This window comes from Lithobates pipiens, unplaced genomic scaffold, assembly GCF_037356315.1.
Source record: "Lithobates pipiens isolate NorthernLeopardFrog02 unplaced genomic scaffold, aLitPip1_a1.2 Scaffold_59, whole genome shotgun sequence".
Classification (NCBI taxonomy): Eukaryota; Metazoa; Chordata; class Amphibia; order Anura; family Ranidae; genus Lithobates; species Lithobates pipiens.
Window position 1 is genome coordinate 1,324,084 of NW_027507880.1, and position 22,255 is coordinate 1,346,338.

Consider the following 22,255-nt stretch of genomic DNA (forward strand, 5'->3'; position numbering starts at 1 on the left):
CAATTGAAATTTCAAATAAATATATGTTTAGGACTATTCTTAAAGCTTTTAGATTAAATAACCCCCGCCTACCATAAAGAAAAATATAGTGTATGGTATCCCCTCTCGTTCTGGGGCAACATCATATGGCGTTGCTCCAGTGTCACTGCCTTGCAGTGCGGCAGTCCCGCCATGTTCCTAGGACACAACGTGACCCCGATCTCTGTAAAGAGCTGATGACATGGCTCTTTACTCATGTGATCGGCTGTGTCCAATAACAGATGATCACATGTAAATGAGGAAGTGCTGTTTATCGGCTCTCCTTGCCTCACACTGACAAAGTGTGAGGTGAGCAGAGCCAATCAGCGCCATCACCTCGCAGGGGAGACTGTACAGATAATCAGGGCACTGATCATCAGTGCAGCCCCAGCAGTGCCCCGATCACCTGATTTTTCTGCAATAAACAAAGCTCCCGCTGATTGGAGAACTTTGGCTCTAACTCAGCGGGATCACTGCTTTCTAATAGAGAAAAAGGGTCCCATTCTGCAGCATGCTGGCTGGGGACAAGCTTTTCTATTCAAGGTGTGACTTATAGTAAAAAACTAAGGCTTTGCACAGTTCAGAAAATGTTAAAATGAGGATGAACCAGTTTACACCTAAAGTTCACAATTTCAGCTGCCCTTCTATATGGCATGAACAATGCATTTATTTGAAATATGTGTTTAGAGAGCCTTATTTCACATAAACACTCATGAGCTAGACATTTTATACAATCCAACCTTAATATCTTCAAATAAATGATTTGTAGACGCAACTATGTGCTCTCCTATATGGCTTCATTTTTACCTGCATTTGCACTGTCTCCTCTTTCTCCTTTTGCTCCTGGTGTCCCCTGTTCTCCTCTTGGTCCAGGTGGTCCAGCAACCCCTGCAGGTCCCTGTAATCCTGGAAGTCCCTGTGGTCCTGCTGGCCCTGGTTAATCAAGTCAATGCATTTACTGACAGAGTTTATGTTTTCAATAATAAAACACACAGATATAGGTATATTTAAGAACACCCCCGGTTCTGTGTGCACCAGAACTTGCGAACAGGCAAAAAAATTGTGCAAACACCGTTAAAGTCTATGGAACACAAACATGAAAACTCAAAAGTGCTAATTTTAACCACTTCAGCCATGGAAGGTTTTACCCCCTTCCTGACAGAACACTTTTTACAATTTGGCACTGCGCTGCTTTAACTGGTAATTGCGCGGTCATGCATTGCTGTAGCCAAACAAATTGTGCATTTTTTCCCCCACAAATAGAGCTTTCTTTTGGTGGTATTTGATCACCTCCGTGGGTTTTATTTTCTGCGATATGAATGAAAAAAGACCAAATATTTTGAAAAAAAAAAAAGATATTTTCTACTTTTTGTTATAAAAAAATCCAATAAACTCAATTTTAGTCATACATTTAGGCCAAAATATATTCAACCACTTTGGAAAAAGAAATGTCAATAAGCGCAAAAGTTATAACGTCTACCAACTAGGGTACATTTTCTGGAATTTACGCAGCTTTTAGTTTATGACTACCTATATAATTTCTTGAAGTGCTAAAATGACAGGGCAGTACAACCCCTCTCCCCCCAAATGACCTAATTTTGGAAAGTAGACACCCCAAGGAGATTGCTGAGAGGCATGTTGAGCCCATTGATTTTTTTTTTGTCACAAGTGATTAAATAATGACAAAAAAAAAAGTTTTTTTACAAAAAGTTGTCACTAAATGATATATTGCTCACACATGGCATGGTCATATGTGGAATTGCACCCCAAAACACATTTTGATACTTCTCCTGAGTATGGGGATACCTCATGTGTAAGACTTTTTGGGAGCCTAGCCATGTACAGTAACCCGAAAAGCAAGCACCGTCTTCAGGATTTCTAAGGGAGTACATTTTTTATTTCACTTCTCACTACCTATCACAATTTCGCAGGCCATGAAATGTCAAGATAACACAAAACCCCCCCAAATGACCCCATTTTGGAAAGTAAACACCCCAAGCTATTTGCTAAGAGGAATATTGAGTATTTTGCAGATGTCCCTTTTTGTCACAAAGTTTGGAAAGTGGAAAAAAGAAAATAAATAAATGTTTATTTTCTTTGTTCATTTTCAAAAATAAATGAGAGTTGCAAAATACTCACCATGCCTCTACGTAAATACCTTGGGGTGTCTACTTTTCCAAAATGGGGTCATATGCCCCCCTGAAGGCGGTGATTGGTTTTCGGGGTCCTGTACAGGGCTAAGTTCCCAAAAAGTCTCACACATGTGATATCCACATACTCAGGAGAAGCAGCAAAATGTATTTTGGGGTGTAATTCCACATATTAGACATATGCGGAAATTCATACATTCAGGAGGATCTGAAATACAAATTTTTATGCATACCAATTTTGTACGAAATATGAAATTTAGTTTACAAACTTTGGATCCAAATTCCATTACAAAAGAATCGGAAAGAATGTTCGTTAATTACGATTATTCATTACGATGAAGTTAAAAACCCCAGGAAGTCAGCACAGCACAGGGATGGTGGGAGTCCCTCATAATGATAAATTCATCATAACGAAAATTTGTATTTCGTACGAATCCAAATTGAATTTTAGACACGAATTACAAATACAAGTACAAATTAATTTTAATACAAAACAGAACGGAACAAAACAAGTTTATTGACCATGGAATCAACATACCTATCAGCAAATAGCTTGGGGTGTCTACTTTCCAAAAAAGGGGTCATTTGGGGGAGTTGAAATGTCCTGGCATTTTATGCACAACATTAGAAGCTTATGTTGCGCATCACCCACGCGTCTAACCCCTTGAACACAAAGCCCTTTCTGATACTTTTTGTTTACATGAAAAACATTTTTTTTTTGCTGGAAAATTACTTTGAACTCCCAAACATTATATATATATTTTTTTAAAGCAAAGGCCCTAAAGCTTAAGATGGTGGGTTTTGAATTTTTTTTTTTTACACAGTATTTGTGCATCGATAATTCGAACGCAATTTTTTTGGAAAAAAAAACACCTTTTTTATTTTAATGCACTAAAACACACTATATTGACCAAATGTTTGATGAAATAAAAAGTATGATCTTATGCTAAGTATATGGATACTAATACTGACCTTCACAGTGATACCTCACATGTATGGTGCAATTGCTGTTTACATATGACACCAGACCAACGCTTGCGTTCGCCTTTGCGCATGAGTATGGGGGGACAGGGGTGCTTTCTTTTTTTTTAAACTGTTTCTTTCATTTTTTATTTTTTATAATTTTTATTGTTATCTCAGGGAATCCCCTATAATAGCAATAGGTAAAGGTACTCTTTTTAAAAAAAAATTGGGGTCTGGGTGTGATAAAATGCTTTCCCAATTTCCCAGTGGCACTGTTTATATCCCGTGAAACCTAAGTCATGAAATTCTTATAGCTTACGGTTTCTTAGGCCATAGAGATGATTGGAGCCATTCTGGTCTCTGATTAGCTCTATGGTCAGTTGGCGGAACCACCGGCTGCATTCTCGGGTTCCCTGTTGGGACAGGAGATCACGAGAAAACCATGGAAGATGGTAGAAGGGGGATGTTCCCTCCCACTGCTTGTAAAAGCAGTCTAGAGGCTAATTATCCACTAGGATTGCATTTAGATGAAAGCCAACCGCTGCCTGAAAAGAATGATACTAAGATGATACCTAAACCTGCAGGCATCATTCTGTTATAATAAGTCCAGCAACATACCAGTACGATGTTGGGAATATATTGTAATATTCTTTTTTTCATGCAGCCTGTGAGCCGTAAGAAAAAAAGAGATTGTTCGGGGGGTATGCCCACCATTAGAATACTGCCCTTCATCCACCCCATAAATCAGTGTTGCAGCTGAATGGCGTACCTGAAAAGCAAACAATGGTAATGATAAAACATTAACTCAACTAAAACAACTTGATTTTTTAACGCAATCTGTGCCTAAAAAATATATGCTGAAGCATTGGGGGCAATCTGCCCCTAATGTTAGGAGCAAATCGCTCCTCCACCTCTGCCCCCATGCTTCGGATATATGCTCTTTTTTTTTTACTGTTTTGGTGAAATCACCTCCTACAACGCTAGAGTCACGGCTTTACGTATCGTGGGAGCAAATGCTGTTGCTGTCAGAATAAATAAACCAGTGCTGCAGCTGAATGGCATACCTGCTAAGCAAACATTAGGTTTTTCCAACAACAAAAGCGTGGATTTTTTTCCAAAGGATGTAGGATGTAGGCTCAAACTTGTCTTGCATACACACAAATATTTGTATGAAGCATACACACGGTCAGACTTTCAGACAACAAGCTCACATCGAACATTTCTTGTCGGAAAATCCTATTATGTGTATATGGCCCATAAGACATACCATACCTGCAAAGCAAATACAATAAAAAATAGTAAAAATAAAATATTACAGTTCTAAAATACAGTAACAATAGAGATAGAACAATAGAGAGCGAACAATAGAGCGGCCAATAGAGAGCGAACATAAAAGAGAGAACAATAGAGAGAGAAGAAAAATAAAACCACAACTATTTTTGGCTTTTTTATTTTTTTGTGTGTGTGTTTTTTTTATTGCACTTTTACATAAACTATAAACTATAAACTTTCCAGATTAGGGTTTCAAAATCTTTCGAGATCCTGTGTAAGTGTGCCCTAGGACTGTGCAATGCTGTACCCTATGCTAATACTCCACTACTGTGTGGTAGCATTCAAAACATTCGCCAATCCGAAGACCAGGTTGGTCAGGACAGGAGGGACAATAAAAGCATCTGTCACGCCTATATCCATGCTTTCTGCAGACACAATATCTTATTTGGGGTGATCGTTGGGTAGGGGTACCAGGAAGGACATCCGGGAAAATGCCTCCAATGCAGCCATCTCACTGCATTTGGATTGGGAAGTTGGGCCACAGCACCATCTGAAAACAGAAGGGCTGTGATGTCCTCTTCCTGGAATTTAAGGAAGGATCCAGTTCATCCTGAAGCTTTGTATAGCACATAAGCATTCAGCAGAGCCAATTAGAATAAATATACAGACACTTTTTTATACCAGCATCTGGCCTTACGGACTATTAGGTATGGCGCTAACAACTGGTTGTTGAGGTCCACCCCTCCCATATTAAGGTTATATTCGTGGACACAGAGGGGTTTCTCCATGACACCAGTCGCCGTTTGAATTTGGACCGTCGTGTCTGCGTGAAGGGAGGACAGAAAGAAAACATTCTTATTATCCCTCTACTTCACAGCGAGCAATTTATTACATCTCAAGCAAGCTCCCTCCCCCAGCCTAAGATGGGAATCTACAAGCCACTGGGGTAAGTCCCGGCGATTAGATCGCACAATGTCACATGACTCAATTCCATGATCAAACAAGTGACTAAAAAGTGTCACGCTTGTGTAATAATTGTCCATATACGAGTGGTACCCCTTTCCAAATAAGGGTGACATCAAGTTCCACACAATCTTACCAGTGCTCCCTATGTGGTCTGGGCAGTTCTCTGGCTCTACGTAACTATCTCTTCCCTCGTTAACCATAAAACTATATGTATAGCCTGATGTCCTGTTACAGAGCTTATACATCTTGACCCCATATCTGGCACGCTTGCAGGGAAGATACTGTTTGAATGACAAGCGGCCAGAAAACATAATCAGGGATTTATCAACGTGGACAACTTGATCAGGAGTAAACAAGGCTGCAAACTGCTGGTTAATCTGCTCGTATTGTGTCCTGGTCATGCAGGAACATGGTGAATCGGGTCAGTGCACTAATATGACCACAACTCACTTTTTTTAGTTATGTCCATGAGGAGGGATAGGTCAAGGAAAGTCTTAAAGTCAGAGACCATAATAGGTCTCCAATCTCTGGCAAGGGTCCACTGGGGATTAGCGGCGATGAATTGAGCAGCATACAAATTGCTTTGGTTGACAAAAGATCTATAGAGATCTTCCTTGAAAAACAGCGAATAAAAATCAAGTGACATAAAATCAACTCTTTCCACCTGAATTCTGGGTTGGCCAGTGAATGGGGGAAGTACAGGTGCTGCAGAAGTGGTGGGCTCCCAATTCAGATTGGAAAATGAAGCAGGAAGGTCCCCATAGGCTTGACAGGCTTGACTTTGTCTTCTTGGTGGCTGCGGGACACTAGTTGTGCTAGCCACCTTACCACCTTGAACTGCACTTATGGGCCTCGCCACGTCACCAAGTGTTTACTGCAGTGCTGGATGTACAACCAGGATGTACTAGGCTGCTGGTGCTTGCCAGTTCACCAGAAGAATGAGCGGCACTAGTACTGGCTCTCTGCTCCATACGAAAGCCCTGTGGTTCTTGCACCTCACCAACAGCAGAAAAGGGTTGGGTACGCCTGACCTTGGCAGGGACCACTACTCCTTCACCAGAGCTATCTGTCTGTGTGCTGCTGCTGTCTACAGGTTTGTATTCTGTGCCTGAATCTGACAGATGGGTGACTTCCTCATGTAGGACTCTTTACTAGTGTACCTTCAAATGGACATTTTGGCCTCTAAATTTACTGGTACAACTAGTGAGACTCACAGGATAAAAGAGCACCAGGTTTTCAGTGACTGCTTCAAACGCTACCAAAAAAACTGTTAGCATTCGCAGGGAACAGGCCTGACATCATGCAAATGCTGCAGTTATGTGTTTAGTGTTTTGTAAGCAACAGTGATCGATTGATACTCCAATAGAAACAATGAAACCTAATCAAGCTGCTCCACAAAACCTCACCTAGAGATGCTTTATGGTCATGGAAGTAGCTGTTCTATAGACATGGAGATAGCTGTTCTATGGACCAAGAGGTGGTTGCTCTATGAACCTAGATGTGGCATTACTATGGTCCCGGAAGTAACTGCTCTGTGGACTTAGAAATTTCAATGGATCTAGTGGTAGCTGCTTTATTGCCCTGGAGATGGCTCGAACAATCTGCAGCTTCTTTATAAACTTGCATCATACAGTTTAAGCATTTGAAAGCATTAAAATATTTTTTTCATACCTGTTTCTCCCTTTTCCCCTCTTTCTCCATTTGTTCCATTTTTGCCATTCTTTCCAGGAGCTCCACATGTGATAATAGAGTAGGCATTCTCATTTGAGTCATAGCACACTTGTGTGGCTGGTGTCACTAAAGCTACATGAAGCAAAAGAACACCAAGCACCTTTATAATTTGTATATTCCACATTTTTTAGTCTGTAGAGGAGAAAGACATTTTTTGTCACTGACCGCCCAAAAAAAACGTCAAAACACAATATTATCTGCAGACAAGCAAATTAATTGCACATGGCTCCCGTATTAAAAAAGAGGAACAGAAAGAGATTGAAGATCTATTAGATAAAATTCATAAACTTGAAGTCAGACATAAGATACACTTTCGATCTCGTAGATGCCCAAGAAATGGAGACCCTGCGAATAAAGCTGTTACAGTGTCTGGATCAAAAGACCAAAGATAGGTATAGATATTTTGCCCATTGTTTTTATGAGCAGGGAAATAAGTGTGGTCGGTTGTTGGCAACACATCTAAAAAAACAATAAGAATCTCACCACATTCATTCTCTGTTGGTAAATAAAAAACAAGTACTAGATACTCAATTAATAGCGGCAGAATTCCACCGTTTTTATACATCTTTATATAATGTTTCCTCTCCTTCTTTAAATGCTGCAATGACTGTGTTGCCATCTGCGGCCTTGGAAGAAATGGAATGTCCAATTACTACAGAGGGATTGGATAATAGTAATAGCTACATTACCATTAGGTAAGAGCCCTGAGCCGGATGGCTTCACAAATGTATATTATAAAAAATTCCTTTCAACTTTGATACATCCTCTTTGCAATTATCGTAACTCTATCACTGCTTCAAACCCGCTGTCCTCAGAAGCTGTACTGGTCCATGTTGTGGTCCTTCCAAAATCTGGGAAGGATCCACAACAATGTGCCAACTATAGGCCCATATCCCTTCTTAATTCAGATACTAAAATCTTTTCTAAAATATTAGCCTTTTGATTACAGGAGCATGTCTGGCTTTATGAAGAATCGAGAAGCTAGAGATAACACAATTCAAGCTCTTCATATTCTTCACTAGGCTCAAAATGGACCTAAACAAACTCCACGAGCGGTAATATCAATGGATGCTGAGAAAGCATTTGATAGGGTAAATTGCAATCCCACAAAGCTTTTTTAAACGTATGCGCAGAGCCTTTCAGACTTTTGTATGGAATGACAAACATCCCAGACTGGCTTATGATATACTGCGCAGACCTAAATGGGAGGGAGGGGTCGGGCTTCTCGATATCACTCTATACTATAAGGCCATGTTTCTAATACATGTCCTAAATTGGTGTCATGACACAGCAAATAAAATATGAGTCTCTTTGGAGAAAACAATGGCAGGTAGGAACTTGGCAGGGGCACCTTGGATTCCAAGCGTGTCAAGGGGTCTTTCAGAATGGACATCTCCCTTAACGTTGACATCCTTGTCGCTATGGGATAAAATGAATATAATGGGCAAACTGGCCCCACAGACATCTCCTTTGGCCCCAATGGGGGTATATCCTTGGTTCTCCCCAGTAGTGATGGACGAACTTCCGACGGGACGTTTCGCGAACGCGAAACGCGAACGGACACAAACGTTCGCGAAAACGACCGTTCGCCGCGGGCTCCATTGACTTCAATGGGAGGCGAATTTCGCAAACCTTTAGGTCGAATTTGCGGCCACGGGGTAATTATTAGGGGGTAGCACGTAGTCCCACCACCTGGACAATAGCATAATACATGTATGAGGTGAATTTGGGATCGATAACTACAAGCATTTTTTTTTTATTTGGGAAATTGTTCTGACAATTCAGGACTATGGAGCTAATGAAGGCAATGGAGGAGAGGGAAGGTCAGGGACCAGGGTAGGCAAACAAGAGGGTGCAGGAGATACAGAGCACTGACAGCAGCACCGTAATACAGAGCACTGACATCAGCACCGTGACATACAGCGCTGACAGCAGCTCCGTGACATACAGCGCTGACAGCAGCTCCGTGACATACAGCGCTGACAGCAGCTCCGTGACATACAGCGCTGACAGCAGCTCCGTGACATACAGCGCTGACAGCAGCTCCGTGACATACAGCGCTGACAGCAGCACCGTGACATACAGCGCTGACAGCAGCTCCGTGACATACAGCGCTGACAGCAGCTCCGTGACATACAGCGCTGACAGCAGCTCCGTGACATACAGCACTGACAGCAGCTCCGTGACATACAGCGCTGACAGCAGCTCCGTGACATACAGCGCTGACAGCAGCACCGTGACATACAGCGCTGACAGCAGCTCCGTGACATACAGCGCTGACAGCAGCTCCGTGACATACAGCGCTGACAGCAGCTCCGTGACATACAGCGCTGACAGCAGCTCCGTGACATACAGCGCTGACAGCAGCTCCGTGACATACAGCGCTGACAGCAGCTCCGTGACATACAGCGCTGACAGCAGCTCCGTGACATACAGCGCTGACAGCAGCTCCGTGACATACAGCGCTGACAGCAGCTCCGTGACATACAGCGCTGACAGCAGCTCCGTGACATACAGCGCTGACAGCAGCACCGTAAGCAGCCCCAGGAGGAAGTCAGCACAGCACAGGGATGGTGTGATCCCCTCATAATAAGAACCCCCAGGAGGAAGTCAGCACAGCACAGGGATGGTGGGAGCCCCTCATAATAAGAACACCCAGGAGGAAGTCAGCACAGCACAGGGATGGTGGGAACCCCTCATAATAAGCAGCCCCAGTAGAAATATGACACCGCTCAACCTCTTCAAAGAGGAGGGTAGGGGCATATAGTACGGTGTGCTTTTTTGGGTCAGGGAAGTGAGCCAAATGAATTAAGAAGGTCTGTGTGCTTGATTCCAAAAATTGTTTATAGACATATACATGGTCTACTGATCACATGTGTTGAATTCCTCCGAGATCCATGCCTCATTCATTTTTAGAAATGTGAGGTAGTTAACACTGTGGTGAGCTAGGCGAGTACGCTTATCGGTCACAATCCCCCCTGCTGCGCTGAACGTCCTTTCGGACAGGACACTGGATGAGGGGCAAGCCAACAGTTCGATTGCAAATTGGGCAAGCTCTGGCCAGAGGTCAAGCCTGCCCACCCAGTAGTCTAGGGGTTCATCACTCCTCAGAGCGTCCACATCGGCCGTTAACCCAATGTAGTCGGACACCTGACGGTCTAGGCGTTCCCTGATGCTGGATCCGGATGACACCTGTCGATGGGTCGGCTGAAAGAATGACCTCATATCCGAAGTCACCAACACATCTTCAAACCGGCCTCTTCTTGCAGGCGCTGTTGGATTGGTACCCGCAAATCCTTCTCTGGGAGTGGGAATTGCTCCTCTGCCAGCGCACGCAAAAGCAGAATGCAGCATTTCTCGAAGCAAGGCCTGGAAGTGCTGCATTCTGACAGCCCTCTGCGACGGCGGTAACATTTCCGCCATTTTGTGTTTGTACCGGGGGTCTAAGTACGTTGCCACCCAGTACTGGTCCTTGACCCTCATGCTTTTTATACGGGGGTCCCTATTAAAACACTGGAGCATGAAGGCCCCCATTTGCACTAAAGTGGAAGCGGTGTGGTGGCCTGGCTCCTGCTCATCATCCAGGATAATGTCGTCCTCTTCATTCTCCTCTCCCCATCCTCGCACAACAGGGATCCCAGAAAGGTTTAAAGCATGCTCTTCTTGCTCCTGCTCATCCGCCCCGGCACCATCCTCCTCTGACTCCTCATCAGACTCCTGTTGTTGACTTGTCTCAGATAGAGTAGCCCCCCCTGGGAATTCATCCAGCATTGCGACTTCCTCATCTTCCCGCTCCTGCTCCTCCACAGCCTGATCAATGACACGACGCAATGCACGCTCCAGAAAGAAGGCATAAGGTACCATGTCACTGATGGCGCCATGGCTGCGACTGACCAGTTTGGTGATCTCCTCAAATGGCCGCAGAAGTCTGCATGTGTCGCGCATGAGCAGCCACTGGCGCGGTGAAAAAAAACCCAGCTCCCCAGAACCGTTTCTTTCGCAGAGTTCATACAGGTAGACGTTAACTGCACGTTTCTGCTGGAGCAGCCTATCAAGCATATAGAAGGTTGAGTTCCATCGCGTCGGGCAATCGCAAATAAGACGTCTGACCGGCAGATGGTGTCGCCGCTGAATGTCAGCAAGGCGAGCCATGGCCGTGTAAGATCTTCTGAAATGGGCCGAGATTTTCCTTGCCTGCCGCAAGATGTCCTGGACCCCAGGGTATTTGACAAGGAATCGCTGCACGACCAAGTTTAAGACGTGTGCCATGCACGGCACGTGCGTGATTTTGCCCTGTTTCAATGCGCTAAGCAGATTGGCACCGTTGTCACACACCACTTTACCAACTGTCAAATTGAGCGGTGTTAGCCACTCATCTGCCTGTGAACGCAAAGCTGAAAGGAGTGCCGGGCCAGTGTGGCTCTTTGCTTCCAGGCACAACAGACGCAGCACGGCATGGCAACGTCTCACCTGGCATGTGGAATAGGTTCTGGGGAGCTTGGGCGGTGCAGTGGAAGAGACGCTAGCAGCGGAAAAGGAGGAGGCAGCTGAGGAGGAGAGGGAGGAGGATGGAGTAGGAGGAGGAGAAGAAGAGTCAGGCCTGCATGCAATCCGTGGCGGTAAAACCAAATCTACACGGGTGCCACGGGTTACATGCTTGACGGCCGTCAGAAGGTTCACCCAGTGGGCAGTAAAACTGATATACCTTCCCTGCCCGTGTTTGCTAGACCACGTGTCTGTGGTCAGATGTATCTTGGCACCGACACTGTGTGCCAGAGATACATTCACTTGCCGCTGAACATGGCCATATAGCTCTGGGATGCCCTTCTCTGAGAAATACTTCCTTCCTGGGACCTTCCATTGTGGTGTTCCAATGGCCACAAATTTGCGAAAGGCCTCCGAGTCCACCAGTTTATATGGCAGTAGTTGGCGGGCTATGAGTTCTGACAAGCCAGCCGCCAACCGTTGGGCAAGAGGGTTATCCGGCGTCATCATTTTTTTACGCTCAAACATTAGGCCCACGGAAGCCTGCCTTTTTGCAGAAAAATGTGAGCTTGGCGTGATGGAAGGTGGAGTGGAGGACAATTGTGAGGAGAGAGGAGAAGGAGAAGTAGAAGACGAGGCTGGACGGTGAGAGCCTGCAGTGTGGCTTTGTGTGTTCCGTTGCTCCCACTGGGCTCGGTGATGGCTGCTCATGTGCCTTCTTAAGGCGGTCGTCCCTAGGTGAGTATTGGGCTTACCGCGACTAACGCGTTGACTGCAAAGATTGCAGATGGCAACGCTATTGTCAGCAGCGGACACGTTAAAAAAAGCCCACACTGCGGAGCCATGTGCCGGTGTCCTGGGAGCGCCAGATGTGACCGTACATGGTCGATGACTCGCTCCTGATACATTTGCAGTCTGCTTTGTCCCTGCTGTGCAATGTAAGTCATTGCTGCTTCTCCTCCCTATCTGCTGGTCCATATCTCCCTCTGAACTCCCCTCCTCTTCCTCTCTTGTGGGCACCCACGTGACATCACTAGACACGTCATCATCAACGTCACCTTCCCCACCGCTATAAGTAGAGTAGGCAGCAACACCGGGGACCAACCTCCTCCTTGGGCTGATCTGGGTACTGGCGTCAGACTGCTGAGTAGCGCTTGTTGCTACCTCCTCTTCCTGATCCAATACCAAGAGTGGCTGCGCATCAGAAATGTCCTCTTGATATGGATCGGAAAATAATTCCAGTGACTCAAGCGGAAGGTATGTGGTGGTGGTGGTGGTGGTCGTGTTGTTGGTGGTAGTGTCTTTGGGGGTGCACATAGCAGAGAGTGAAGAAGAGGGTGCAGATCGAGAGGATGAGGAGGGTGCAGAAGAGTAAGGCTGAGCGAGCCACTCAACCAAGTCTGGTGCATCCTTTAAAGTAATTGAACGCACCTTCTGCAACTTCCCACTTTGGCTCAAGCCTGTTGCTCCTGCCCTACCCCTACCACCCCTGCGGAAGGGCCTGCCTCTTCCTCTGCATGTCATTTTTTAAATGACCCTGTGACAAAACTCTTAGTCCCTATACCGCTGAAGGACTGCTGCAGTATAGGTGAGCGGTCAGCAGTGGTGCACGTCAACCCTATCTATTGTGGACCTATAGCGGTCCTTACAGAACAGCAGACTGTACCGCACTCAAGCCTATGTACCGTAGCACCCTATACCAAGTTACCAGTCCTTATAAGAACTTTTGTGGACCAAGCAGGTTGTGTATTAGTGTTTAGCAGACTGTACGTCAGTCCCTATACCGCTGAAGGACTGCTGCAGTATAGGGCAGCGGTCAGCAGTGGTGCACGTCAACCCTATCTATTGTGGACCGATAGCGGTCCTTACAGAACAGCAGACTGTACCGCACTCAAGCCTATGTACCGTAGCACCCTATACCAAGTTACCAGTCCTTATAAGAACTTTTGTGGACCAAGCAGGTTGTGTATTAGTGTTTAGCAGACTGTACGTCAGTCCCTATACCGCTGAAGGACTGCTGCAGTATAGGGCAGCGGTCAGCAGTGGTGCACGTCAACCCTATCTATTGTGGACCGATAGCGGTCCTTACAGAACAGCAGACTGTACCGCACTCAAGCCTATGTACCGTAGCACCCTATACCAAGTTACCAGTCCTTATAAGAACTTTTGTGGAACAAGCAGGTTGTGTGTTAGTGATTAGCAGACTGTACGTCAGTCCCTATACCGCTGAAGGACTGCTGCAGTATAGGTGAGCGGTCAGCAGTGGTGCACGTCAACCCTATCTATTGTGGACCGATAGCGGTCCTTACAGAACAGCAGACTGTACCGCACTCAAGCCTATGTACCGTAGCACCCTATACCAAGTTACCAGTCCTTATAAGAACTTTTGTGGACCAAGCAGGTTGTGTATTAGTGTTTAGCAGACTGTACGTCAGTCCCTATACCGCTGAAGGACTGCTGCAGTATAGGGCAGCGGTCAGCAGTGGTGCACGTCAACCCTATCTATTGTGGACCGATAGCGGTCCTTACAGAACAGCAGACTGTACCGCACTCAAGCCTATGTACCGTAGCACCCTATACCAAGTTACCAGTCCTTATAAGAACTTTTGTGGACCAAGCAGGTTGTGTATTAGTGTTTAGCAGACTGTACGTCAGTCCCTATACCGCTGAAGGACTGCTGCAGTATAGGGCAGCGGTCAGCAGTGGTGCACGTCAACCCTATCTATTGTGGACCGATAGCGGTCCTTACAGAACAGCAGACTGTACCGCACTCAAGCCTATGTACCGTAGCACCCTATACCAAGTTACCAGTCCTTATAAGAACTTTTGTGGAACAAGCAGGTTGTGTGTTAGTGATTAGCAGACTGTACGTCAGTCCCTATACCGCTGAAGGACTGCTGCAGTATAGGTGAGCGGTCAGCAGTGGTGCACGTCAACCCTATCTATTGTGGACCGATAGCGGTCCTTACAGAACAGCAGACTGTACCGCACTCAAGCCTATGTACCGTAGCACCCTATACCAAGTTACCAGTCCTTATAAGAACTTTTGTGGACCAAGCAGGTTGTGTATTAGTGTTTAGCAGACTGTACGTCAGTCCCTATACCGCTGAAGGACTGCTGCAGTATAGGGCAGCGGTCAGCAGTGGTGCACGTCAACCCTATCTATTGTGGACCGATAGCGGTCCTTACAGAACAGCAGACTGTACCGCACTCAAGCCTATGTACCGTAGCACCCTATACCAAGTTACCAGTCCTTATAAGAACTTTTGTGGACCAAGCAGGTTGTGTATTAGTGTTTAGCAGACTGTACGTCAGTCCCTATACCGCTGAAGGACTGCTGCAGTATAGGGCAGCGGTCAGCAGTGGTGCACGTCAACCCTATCTATTGTGGACCGATAGCGGTCCTTACAGAACAGCAGACTGTACCGCACTCAAGCCTATGTACCGTAGCACCCTATACCAAGTTACCAGTCCTTATAAGAACTTTTGTGGAACAAGCAGGTTGTGTGTTAGTGATTAGCAGACTGTACGTCAGTCCCTATACCGCTGAAGGACTGCTGCAGTATAGGTGAGCGGTCAGCAGTGGTGCACGTCAACCCTATCTATTGTGGACCGATAGCGGTCCTTACAGAACAGCAGACTGTACCGCACTCAAGCCTATGTACCGTAGCACCCTATACCAAGTTACCAGTCCTTATAAGAACTTTTGTGGACCAAGCAGGTTGTGTATTAGTGTTTAGCAGACTGTACGTCAGTCCCTATACCGCTGAAGGACTGCTGCAGTATAGGGCAGCGGTCAGCAGTGGTGCACGTCAACCCTATCTATTGTGGACCGATAGCGGTCCTTACAGAACAGCAGACTGTACCGCACTCAAGCCTATGTACCGTAGCACCCTATACCAAGTTACCAGTCCTTATAAGAACTTTTGTGGACCAAGCAGGTTGTGTATTAGTGTTTAGCAGACTGTACGTCAGTCCCTATACCGCTGAAGGACTGCTGCAGTATAGGGCAGCGGTCAGCAGTGGTGCACGTCAACCCTATCTATTGTGGACCGATAGCGGTCCTTACAGAACAGCAGACTGTACCGCACTCAAGCCTATGTACCGTAGCACCCTATACCAAGTTACCAGTCCTTATAAGAACTTTTGTGGAACAAGCAGGTTGTGTGTTAGTGATTAGCAGACTGTACGTCAGTCCCTATACCGCTGAAGGACTGCTGCAGTATAGGTGAGCGGTCAGCAGTGGTGCACGTCAACCCTATCTATTGTGGACCGATAGCGGTCCTTACAGAACAGCAGACTGTACCGCACTCAAGCCTATGTACCGTAGCACCCTATACCAAGTTACCAGTCCTTATAAGAACTTTTGTGGAACAAGCAGGTTGTGTGTTAGTGATTAGCAGACTGTACGTCAGTCCCTATACCGCTGAAGGACTGCTGCAGTATAGGTGAGCGGTCAGCAGTGGTGCACGTCAACCCTATCTATTGTGGACCGATAGCGGTCCTTACAGAACAGCAGACTGTACCGCACTCAAGCCTATGTACCGTAGCACCCTATACCAAGTTACCAGTCCTTATAAGAACTTTTGTGGACCAAGCAGGTTGTGTATTAGTGTTTAGCAGACTGTACGTCAGTCCCTATACCGCTGAAGGACTGCTGCAGTATAGGGCAGCGGTCAGCAGTGGTGCACGTCAACCCTATCTATTGTGGACCGATAGCGGTCCTTACAGAACAGCAGACTGTACCGCACTCAAGCCTATGTACCGTAGCACCCTATACCAAGTTACCAGTCCTTATAAGAACTTTTGTGGACCAAGCAGGTTGTGTATTAGTGTTTAGCAGACTGTACGTCAGTCCCTATACCGCTGAAGGACTGCTGCAGTATAGGGCAGCGGTCAGCAGTGGTGCACGTCAACCCTATCTATTGTGGACCGATAGCGGTCCTTACAGAACAGCAGACTGTACCGCACTCAAGCCTATGTACCGTAGCACCCTATACCAAGTTACCAGTCCTTATAAGAACTTTTGTGGAACAAGCAGGTTGTGTGTTAGTGATTAGCAGACTGTACGTCAGTCCCTATACCGCTGAAGGACTGCTGCAGTATAGGTGAGCGGTCAGCAGTGGTGCACGTCAACCCTATCTATTGTGGACCGATAGCGGTCCTTACAGAACAGCAGACTGTACCGCACTCAAGCCTATGTACCGTAGCACCCTATACCAAGTTACCAGTCCTTATAAGAACTTTTGTGGACCAAGCAGGTTGTGTATTAGTGTTTAGCAGACTGTACGTCAGTCCCTATACCGCTGAAGGACTGCTGCAGTATAGGGCAGCGGTCAGCAGTGGTGCACGTCAACCCTATCTATTGTGGACCGATAGCGGTCCTTACAGAACAGCAGACTGTACCGCACTCAAGCCTATGTACCGTAGCACCCTATACCAAGTTACCAGTCCTTATAAGAACTTTTGTGGAACAAGCAGGTTGTGTGTTAGTGATTAGCAGACTGTACGTCAGTCCCTATACCGCTGAAGGACTGCTGCAGTATAGGTGAGCGGTCAGCAGTGGTGCACGTCAACCCTATCTATTGTGGACCGATAGCGGTCCTTACAGAACAGCAGACTGTACCGCACTCAAGCCTATGTACCGTAGCACCCTATACCAAGTTACCAGTCCTTATAAGAACTTTTGTGGACCAAGCAGGTTGTGTATTAGTGTTTAGCAGACTGTACGTCAGTCCCTATACCGCTGAAGGACTGCTGCAGTATAGGGCAGCGGTCAGCAGTGGTGCACGTCAACCCTATCTATTGTGGACCGATAGCGGTCCTTACAGAACAGCAGACTGTACCGCACTCAAGCCTATGTACCGTAGCACCCTATACCAAGTTACCAGTCCTTATAAGAACTTTTGTGGACCAAGCAGGTTGTGTGTTAGTGTTTAGCAGACTGTACGTCAGTCCCTATACCGCTGAAGGACTGCTGCAGTATAGGGCAGCGGTCAGCAGTGGTGCACGTCAACCCTATCTATTGTGGACCGATAGCGGTCCTTACAGAACAGCAGACTGTACCGCACTCAAGCCTATGTACCGTAGCACCCTATACCAAGTTACCAGTCCTTATAAGAACTTTTGTGGAACAAGCAGGTTGTGTGTTAGTGATTAGCAGACTGTACGTCAGTCCCTATACCGCTGAAGGACTGCTGCAGTATAGGTGAGCGGTCAGCAGTGGTGCACGTCAACCCTATCTATTGTGGACCGATAGCGGTCCTTACAGAACAGCAGACTGTACCGCACTCAAGCCTATGTACCGTAGCACCCTATACCAAGTTACCAGTCCTTATAAGAACTTTTGTGGACCAAGCAGGTTGTGTATTAGTGTTTAGCAGACTGTACGTCAGTCCCTATACCGCTGAAGGACTGCTGCAGTATAGGGCAGCGGTCAGCAGTGGTGCACGTCAACCCTATCTATTGTGGACCGATAGCGGTCCTTACAGAACAGCAGACTGTACCGCACTCAAGCCTATGTACCGTAGCACCCTATACCAAGTTACCAGTCCTTATAAGAACTTTTGTGGACCAAGCAGGTTGTGTATTAGTGTTTAGCAGACTGTACGTCAGTCCCTATACCGCTGAAGGACTGCTGCAGTATAGGGCAGCGGTCAGCAGTGGTGCACGTCAACCCTATCTATTGTGGACCGATAGCGGTCCTTACAGAACAGCAGACTGTACCGCACTCAAGCCTATGTACCGTAGCACCCTATACCAAGTTACCAGTCCTTATAAGAACTTTTGTGGAACAAGCAGGTTGTGTGTTAGTGATTAGCAGACTGTACGTCAGTCCCTATACCGCTGAAGGACTGCTGCAGTATAGGGCAGCGGTCAGCAGTGGTGCACGTCAACCCTATCTATTGTGGACCGATAGCGGTCCTTACAGAACAGCAGACTGTACCGCACTCAAGCCTATGTACCGTAGCACCCTATACCAAGTTACCAGTCCTTATAAGAACTTTTGTGGAACAAGTGAGTTGTGAATGTTTAGCAGACTGCAGCAGAAGGGCAGCAGTCAAGTATAATATCCTTTCTATATTTGGAAGAAAGAATATTATACATGTACAAGCCTATTACTGTACCACTGATACCAGTCCTGAAAAGAACCTTTGTGGAACTAATAATAACAGCAAGTCTTTAAAATTACCCTCACTGCCTGACAACACTGCTTCCTTCCTGTCCCTATACAAATTGGCAAAAAAAGAGAACGATTAGTGGTTACTGGAACAGCTCTTTTGTGGACCTTGATAGTAACAGCTAATGATGATGATGATGATGATGATGATGAAAGACTAATCTGGCTGTCCCTGTAGCATACACCGTCCTTTCCCTTTCTCTAAACTAACAAAAGACACTCAGGCTGCTGCAAGAATCAGCAGCACAGCAAACCTATCAACACCTAACACCTATACCAGTCCTGAAAAGAACTTTTGTGTACCAAATAGCTAGTGGTTTATCTCTCCCTACTCCACACAGGAACCTGTCCCTATCTTAACAGAAGAAAGAATGTAAAATGGCCACCGGATCGGGTGTATTTATAGGTTAGGGGGAATGTACAAGTGTCCATGTGCTGTCATGTCTCAATTGGCTGTCCTGTATCACATGATAAACGTGTCACCAAAGGTTAAAGTTCTTGTATACATTAAACACGTAAGTCCGCCGCGGCGAACGACGGAAAAAGGCGTTCGAACGTGCGGACCGCGAATGTCGGAAATTCGCCGCGAAACGACCGCCGGGCGAACCGTTCGGCCATCACTACTCCCCAGGGGAAGAACTTAGAACACTGGGAGTATGGGGTACAGATGGGAATACAATGTTCGCCCCAAGGGGTAAATTGTCCCCCCTTTTGGAGCTGACATCATCTCTTGGGAGATCTAGAATAAGATCTTTAAGCTTTTTAACTGCATTTTAAGTGTTATGTTTTCATATCTCAGAATCTGGACACCTATTAGCTCAAATGTATAGACTCGTCCTTAGTGGGCAATACACCTCAACTCCATATTGTATTAGAGAATGGGAGAGAGAGCTGGGGTGTCATTTTGCATCTTTACAACTTAAGAGATTGATTAAAAGGACCCACTCCTCCTCTATAAGTTCTCAAATTCAGGAGATGTCATATAAATTCTTAAACAGATGGTATCAGACTCCTATGCCTAACACAGATATACGTGACAAGAGATGATCGCTGATGGAGAGGTTGTGGACAACGGGGCACATACATCCATATATGGTGTATGTGCCCCAAGATTAAACCGTTTTGGGAACCAATTGCACCATGGATTAAACAACTGACAATTAGACCCATAGAAGTTACTCCTTTACATTTTCTGTTTCATGGGATGCCATGTTCTAAAAAGCTCTATAAAAAAAGCATTACACCTTATCTGTTTAATGCAGCAAAAGCATTAATACCAAGGCTCTGGAAGCAGGAGAGAGCCCCCACCTTGATGCAATGGAAAAGGGAGGTTAATGCAATAATGGAGGTGGAATGATGGTTATTTACAGTTAAGGATCAAAAGGATAAGTTTAAAGATATATGGGCAGGTTGGATGTATTACTCAAGAGAAATATCAGCTGACTAGGGTTACTGGTGATCCCCTTATATTGGTTAAAGTATATATAGCAATAGATTTCCCCCTTAGATGCGCCTGTTATTAGTTAATGGTTAATTTATTTTAGTATTAGAAACCCCACATGGGAAAGGTTTTTTCTTTCCAACCAGTTGATGGAACAGATATGAGAAGGGGAGGAGGAGAGTGAAGGGACAGTTGGTGGGAGGAAAGAGATGAGAGAGGGAGGGGAAGAGGGAAAGGGCAAAGGGAAATAGATTTTTTTTGTTAAGGGGCTTTTAAAGTTATATGCACTAAATATAGATAACTTGAGTGTAGTTTTTAAATTTATATTGTAAATGTTTTAGAAATTTTAGATTATGTTTGGTATAAACGGATTATAGTGAATTTTCACTGCACATTTGAAGAATTGTAGATGAACAGTGTTCATCCCTAATTATAAAACATGTTTATTTATTTATTTAGTTATTTATTTATTTATGCACATATGAGGAAATGGAACAGGGCATCCCTAAATTAAATTCGTTTTTTTTTTCTCCTTCCTTCTTTTGTTGCTGTCTTTCTCCTTTTCACACCCTCTTTCATTGAAGAGAGGCAGGATTTAATGCTAGGAGGGTTTCTGGGGTTCTTTTTTGTATTTTTTTTTGTATTTATTTATTTATTTTATTTATGTTATGTGTTAATTGTATATAAATATACAGTAAGTAGAAAAAACAAGGTATTTATAAACATTAAAATTTGTACAATGTAGATAAAAAAGGAATATATGTTGATATATGTTAATGTTCTCCCAATTGGAGATGTTTATTATAGCACTTTGATTCAATAAAAAAATATAAAATAAAAAAAAAATTCTTCATACTGGTTTCTCCCTTTCCCCCCTCATTTTCCATCTGTCTCATTTCTGCAATTTTTTTCAGGAGCTCCACATGTGATAATAGAGTAGGCATTCTCATTTGAGTCATAGCATACTTGTGTGGCTGGTGTCTTTAATAGGGATGGGCTGAATGGACCCCTTTTCTGTTCGCACCAGAACTTTCAAACACCAGGAAAGTTCGGACCAGTATAACAAACTCCATTAAAGTCAATGGGACCCGAATGTCAAAAATCAAAAGTGCCCATTTTGAAGGCTTATATGCAAGTAATTGAGCATACAATCATTATAGGGGTCCGGGTCCTGCCCTGAGGGACATGTATCAATAAAAAAAGTTAGCAAAAAATAAATTTTTAAATCAACAGTGATTTTTTGATTTTTAAAGTGAAAGCATAAAAATGAAAAACTCCTTCCAATATAGTGCCTGGGGCATCCCCTTAGTCTACCTATAAATTGGCACATCTGTACCATGTCATTATCTGCTGCAGCAATAATTGCATTTATGAAGCCCAAAAAAATTATTTTGCTCAGTAACAGCTGGGGAGCCAGTGTGCATGATGAGGCCACAATGTAATGCACTGGGAACAAGAGAGATTAGAGATTTTTTTCATATATTCTGGTGTCACAGAAACAAGTGTGTAAAAATTGGCCTTTGGGTGTCAGTGGTGCCTTATAGAGGTACTCTTGATGAAAGCAAGAATTGGCCTTGCTGTAAAAAATCGCAATGCTATGCACCTGTCAAACAGGTGCAGAAAAATTGGTCTTTGGGTGTCGGTGGTGCCTTCCCACCATAACCCTATAGAGGCACTCTTGATAAAGGAAGAATTGGCCTTGCTTAAAAAAAAATTGCAATGATATGCACCTGTCAAACAGGTGCAGAAAAATTACTCTTTGGATGTTAATTGTGCCTATGAAACCTATAACGTTCTTCCAGATGAAATGATTGACCACCCTCAAAGCTAGGCAGCCTCAAAGTCCTGCAGAGATTCCACATCCCAAAAAGACTTAATCAGTGACATCGGCATCAGAGGCTTCATAGCTGGTAATCCAGGACTGATTCATTTTTTATAAAAGTCAAACGGTCCACGGAGTCTGTGGACAGACACGTTCTATGATCAGTAACAAAACCTCCTGCAGCACTGAATTTCCATTCTGAAAGCACGTTGGGCAGCCCAACAACT

The 22,255-nt window shown here is 45.0% G+C and overlaps 1 protein-coding gene across 2 annotated transcripts in view; it reads right to left on the reverse strand.

Annotated features, from left to right (window-relative positions):
* Window positions 1-22,255, reverse strand: part of LOC143958170 (mannose-binding protein C-like) — a 586,186-nt gene that overhangs the window by 7,796 nt on the left and 556,135 nt on the right. The window contains exons 1-2 of one of the 2 annotated variants that reach the window (XM_077467629.1): window positions 7,041-7,232; window positions 826-951 (exon numbers count right to left, since the gene is read on the reverse strand). The exons of the other annotated variant lie outside the window; for it this stretch is intronic. Coding sequence (XP_077323755.1) covers window positions 826-951; window positions 7,041-7,224 — 310 coding nt within the window. The 5' untranslated portion in view covers window positions 7,225-7,232. Of the gene's footprint in view, window positions 1-825; window positions 952-7,040; window positions 7,233-22,255 lie in introns of those variants that run through there. 2 annotated transcript variants of the gene reach the window in all.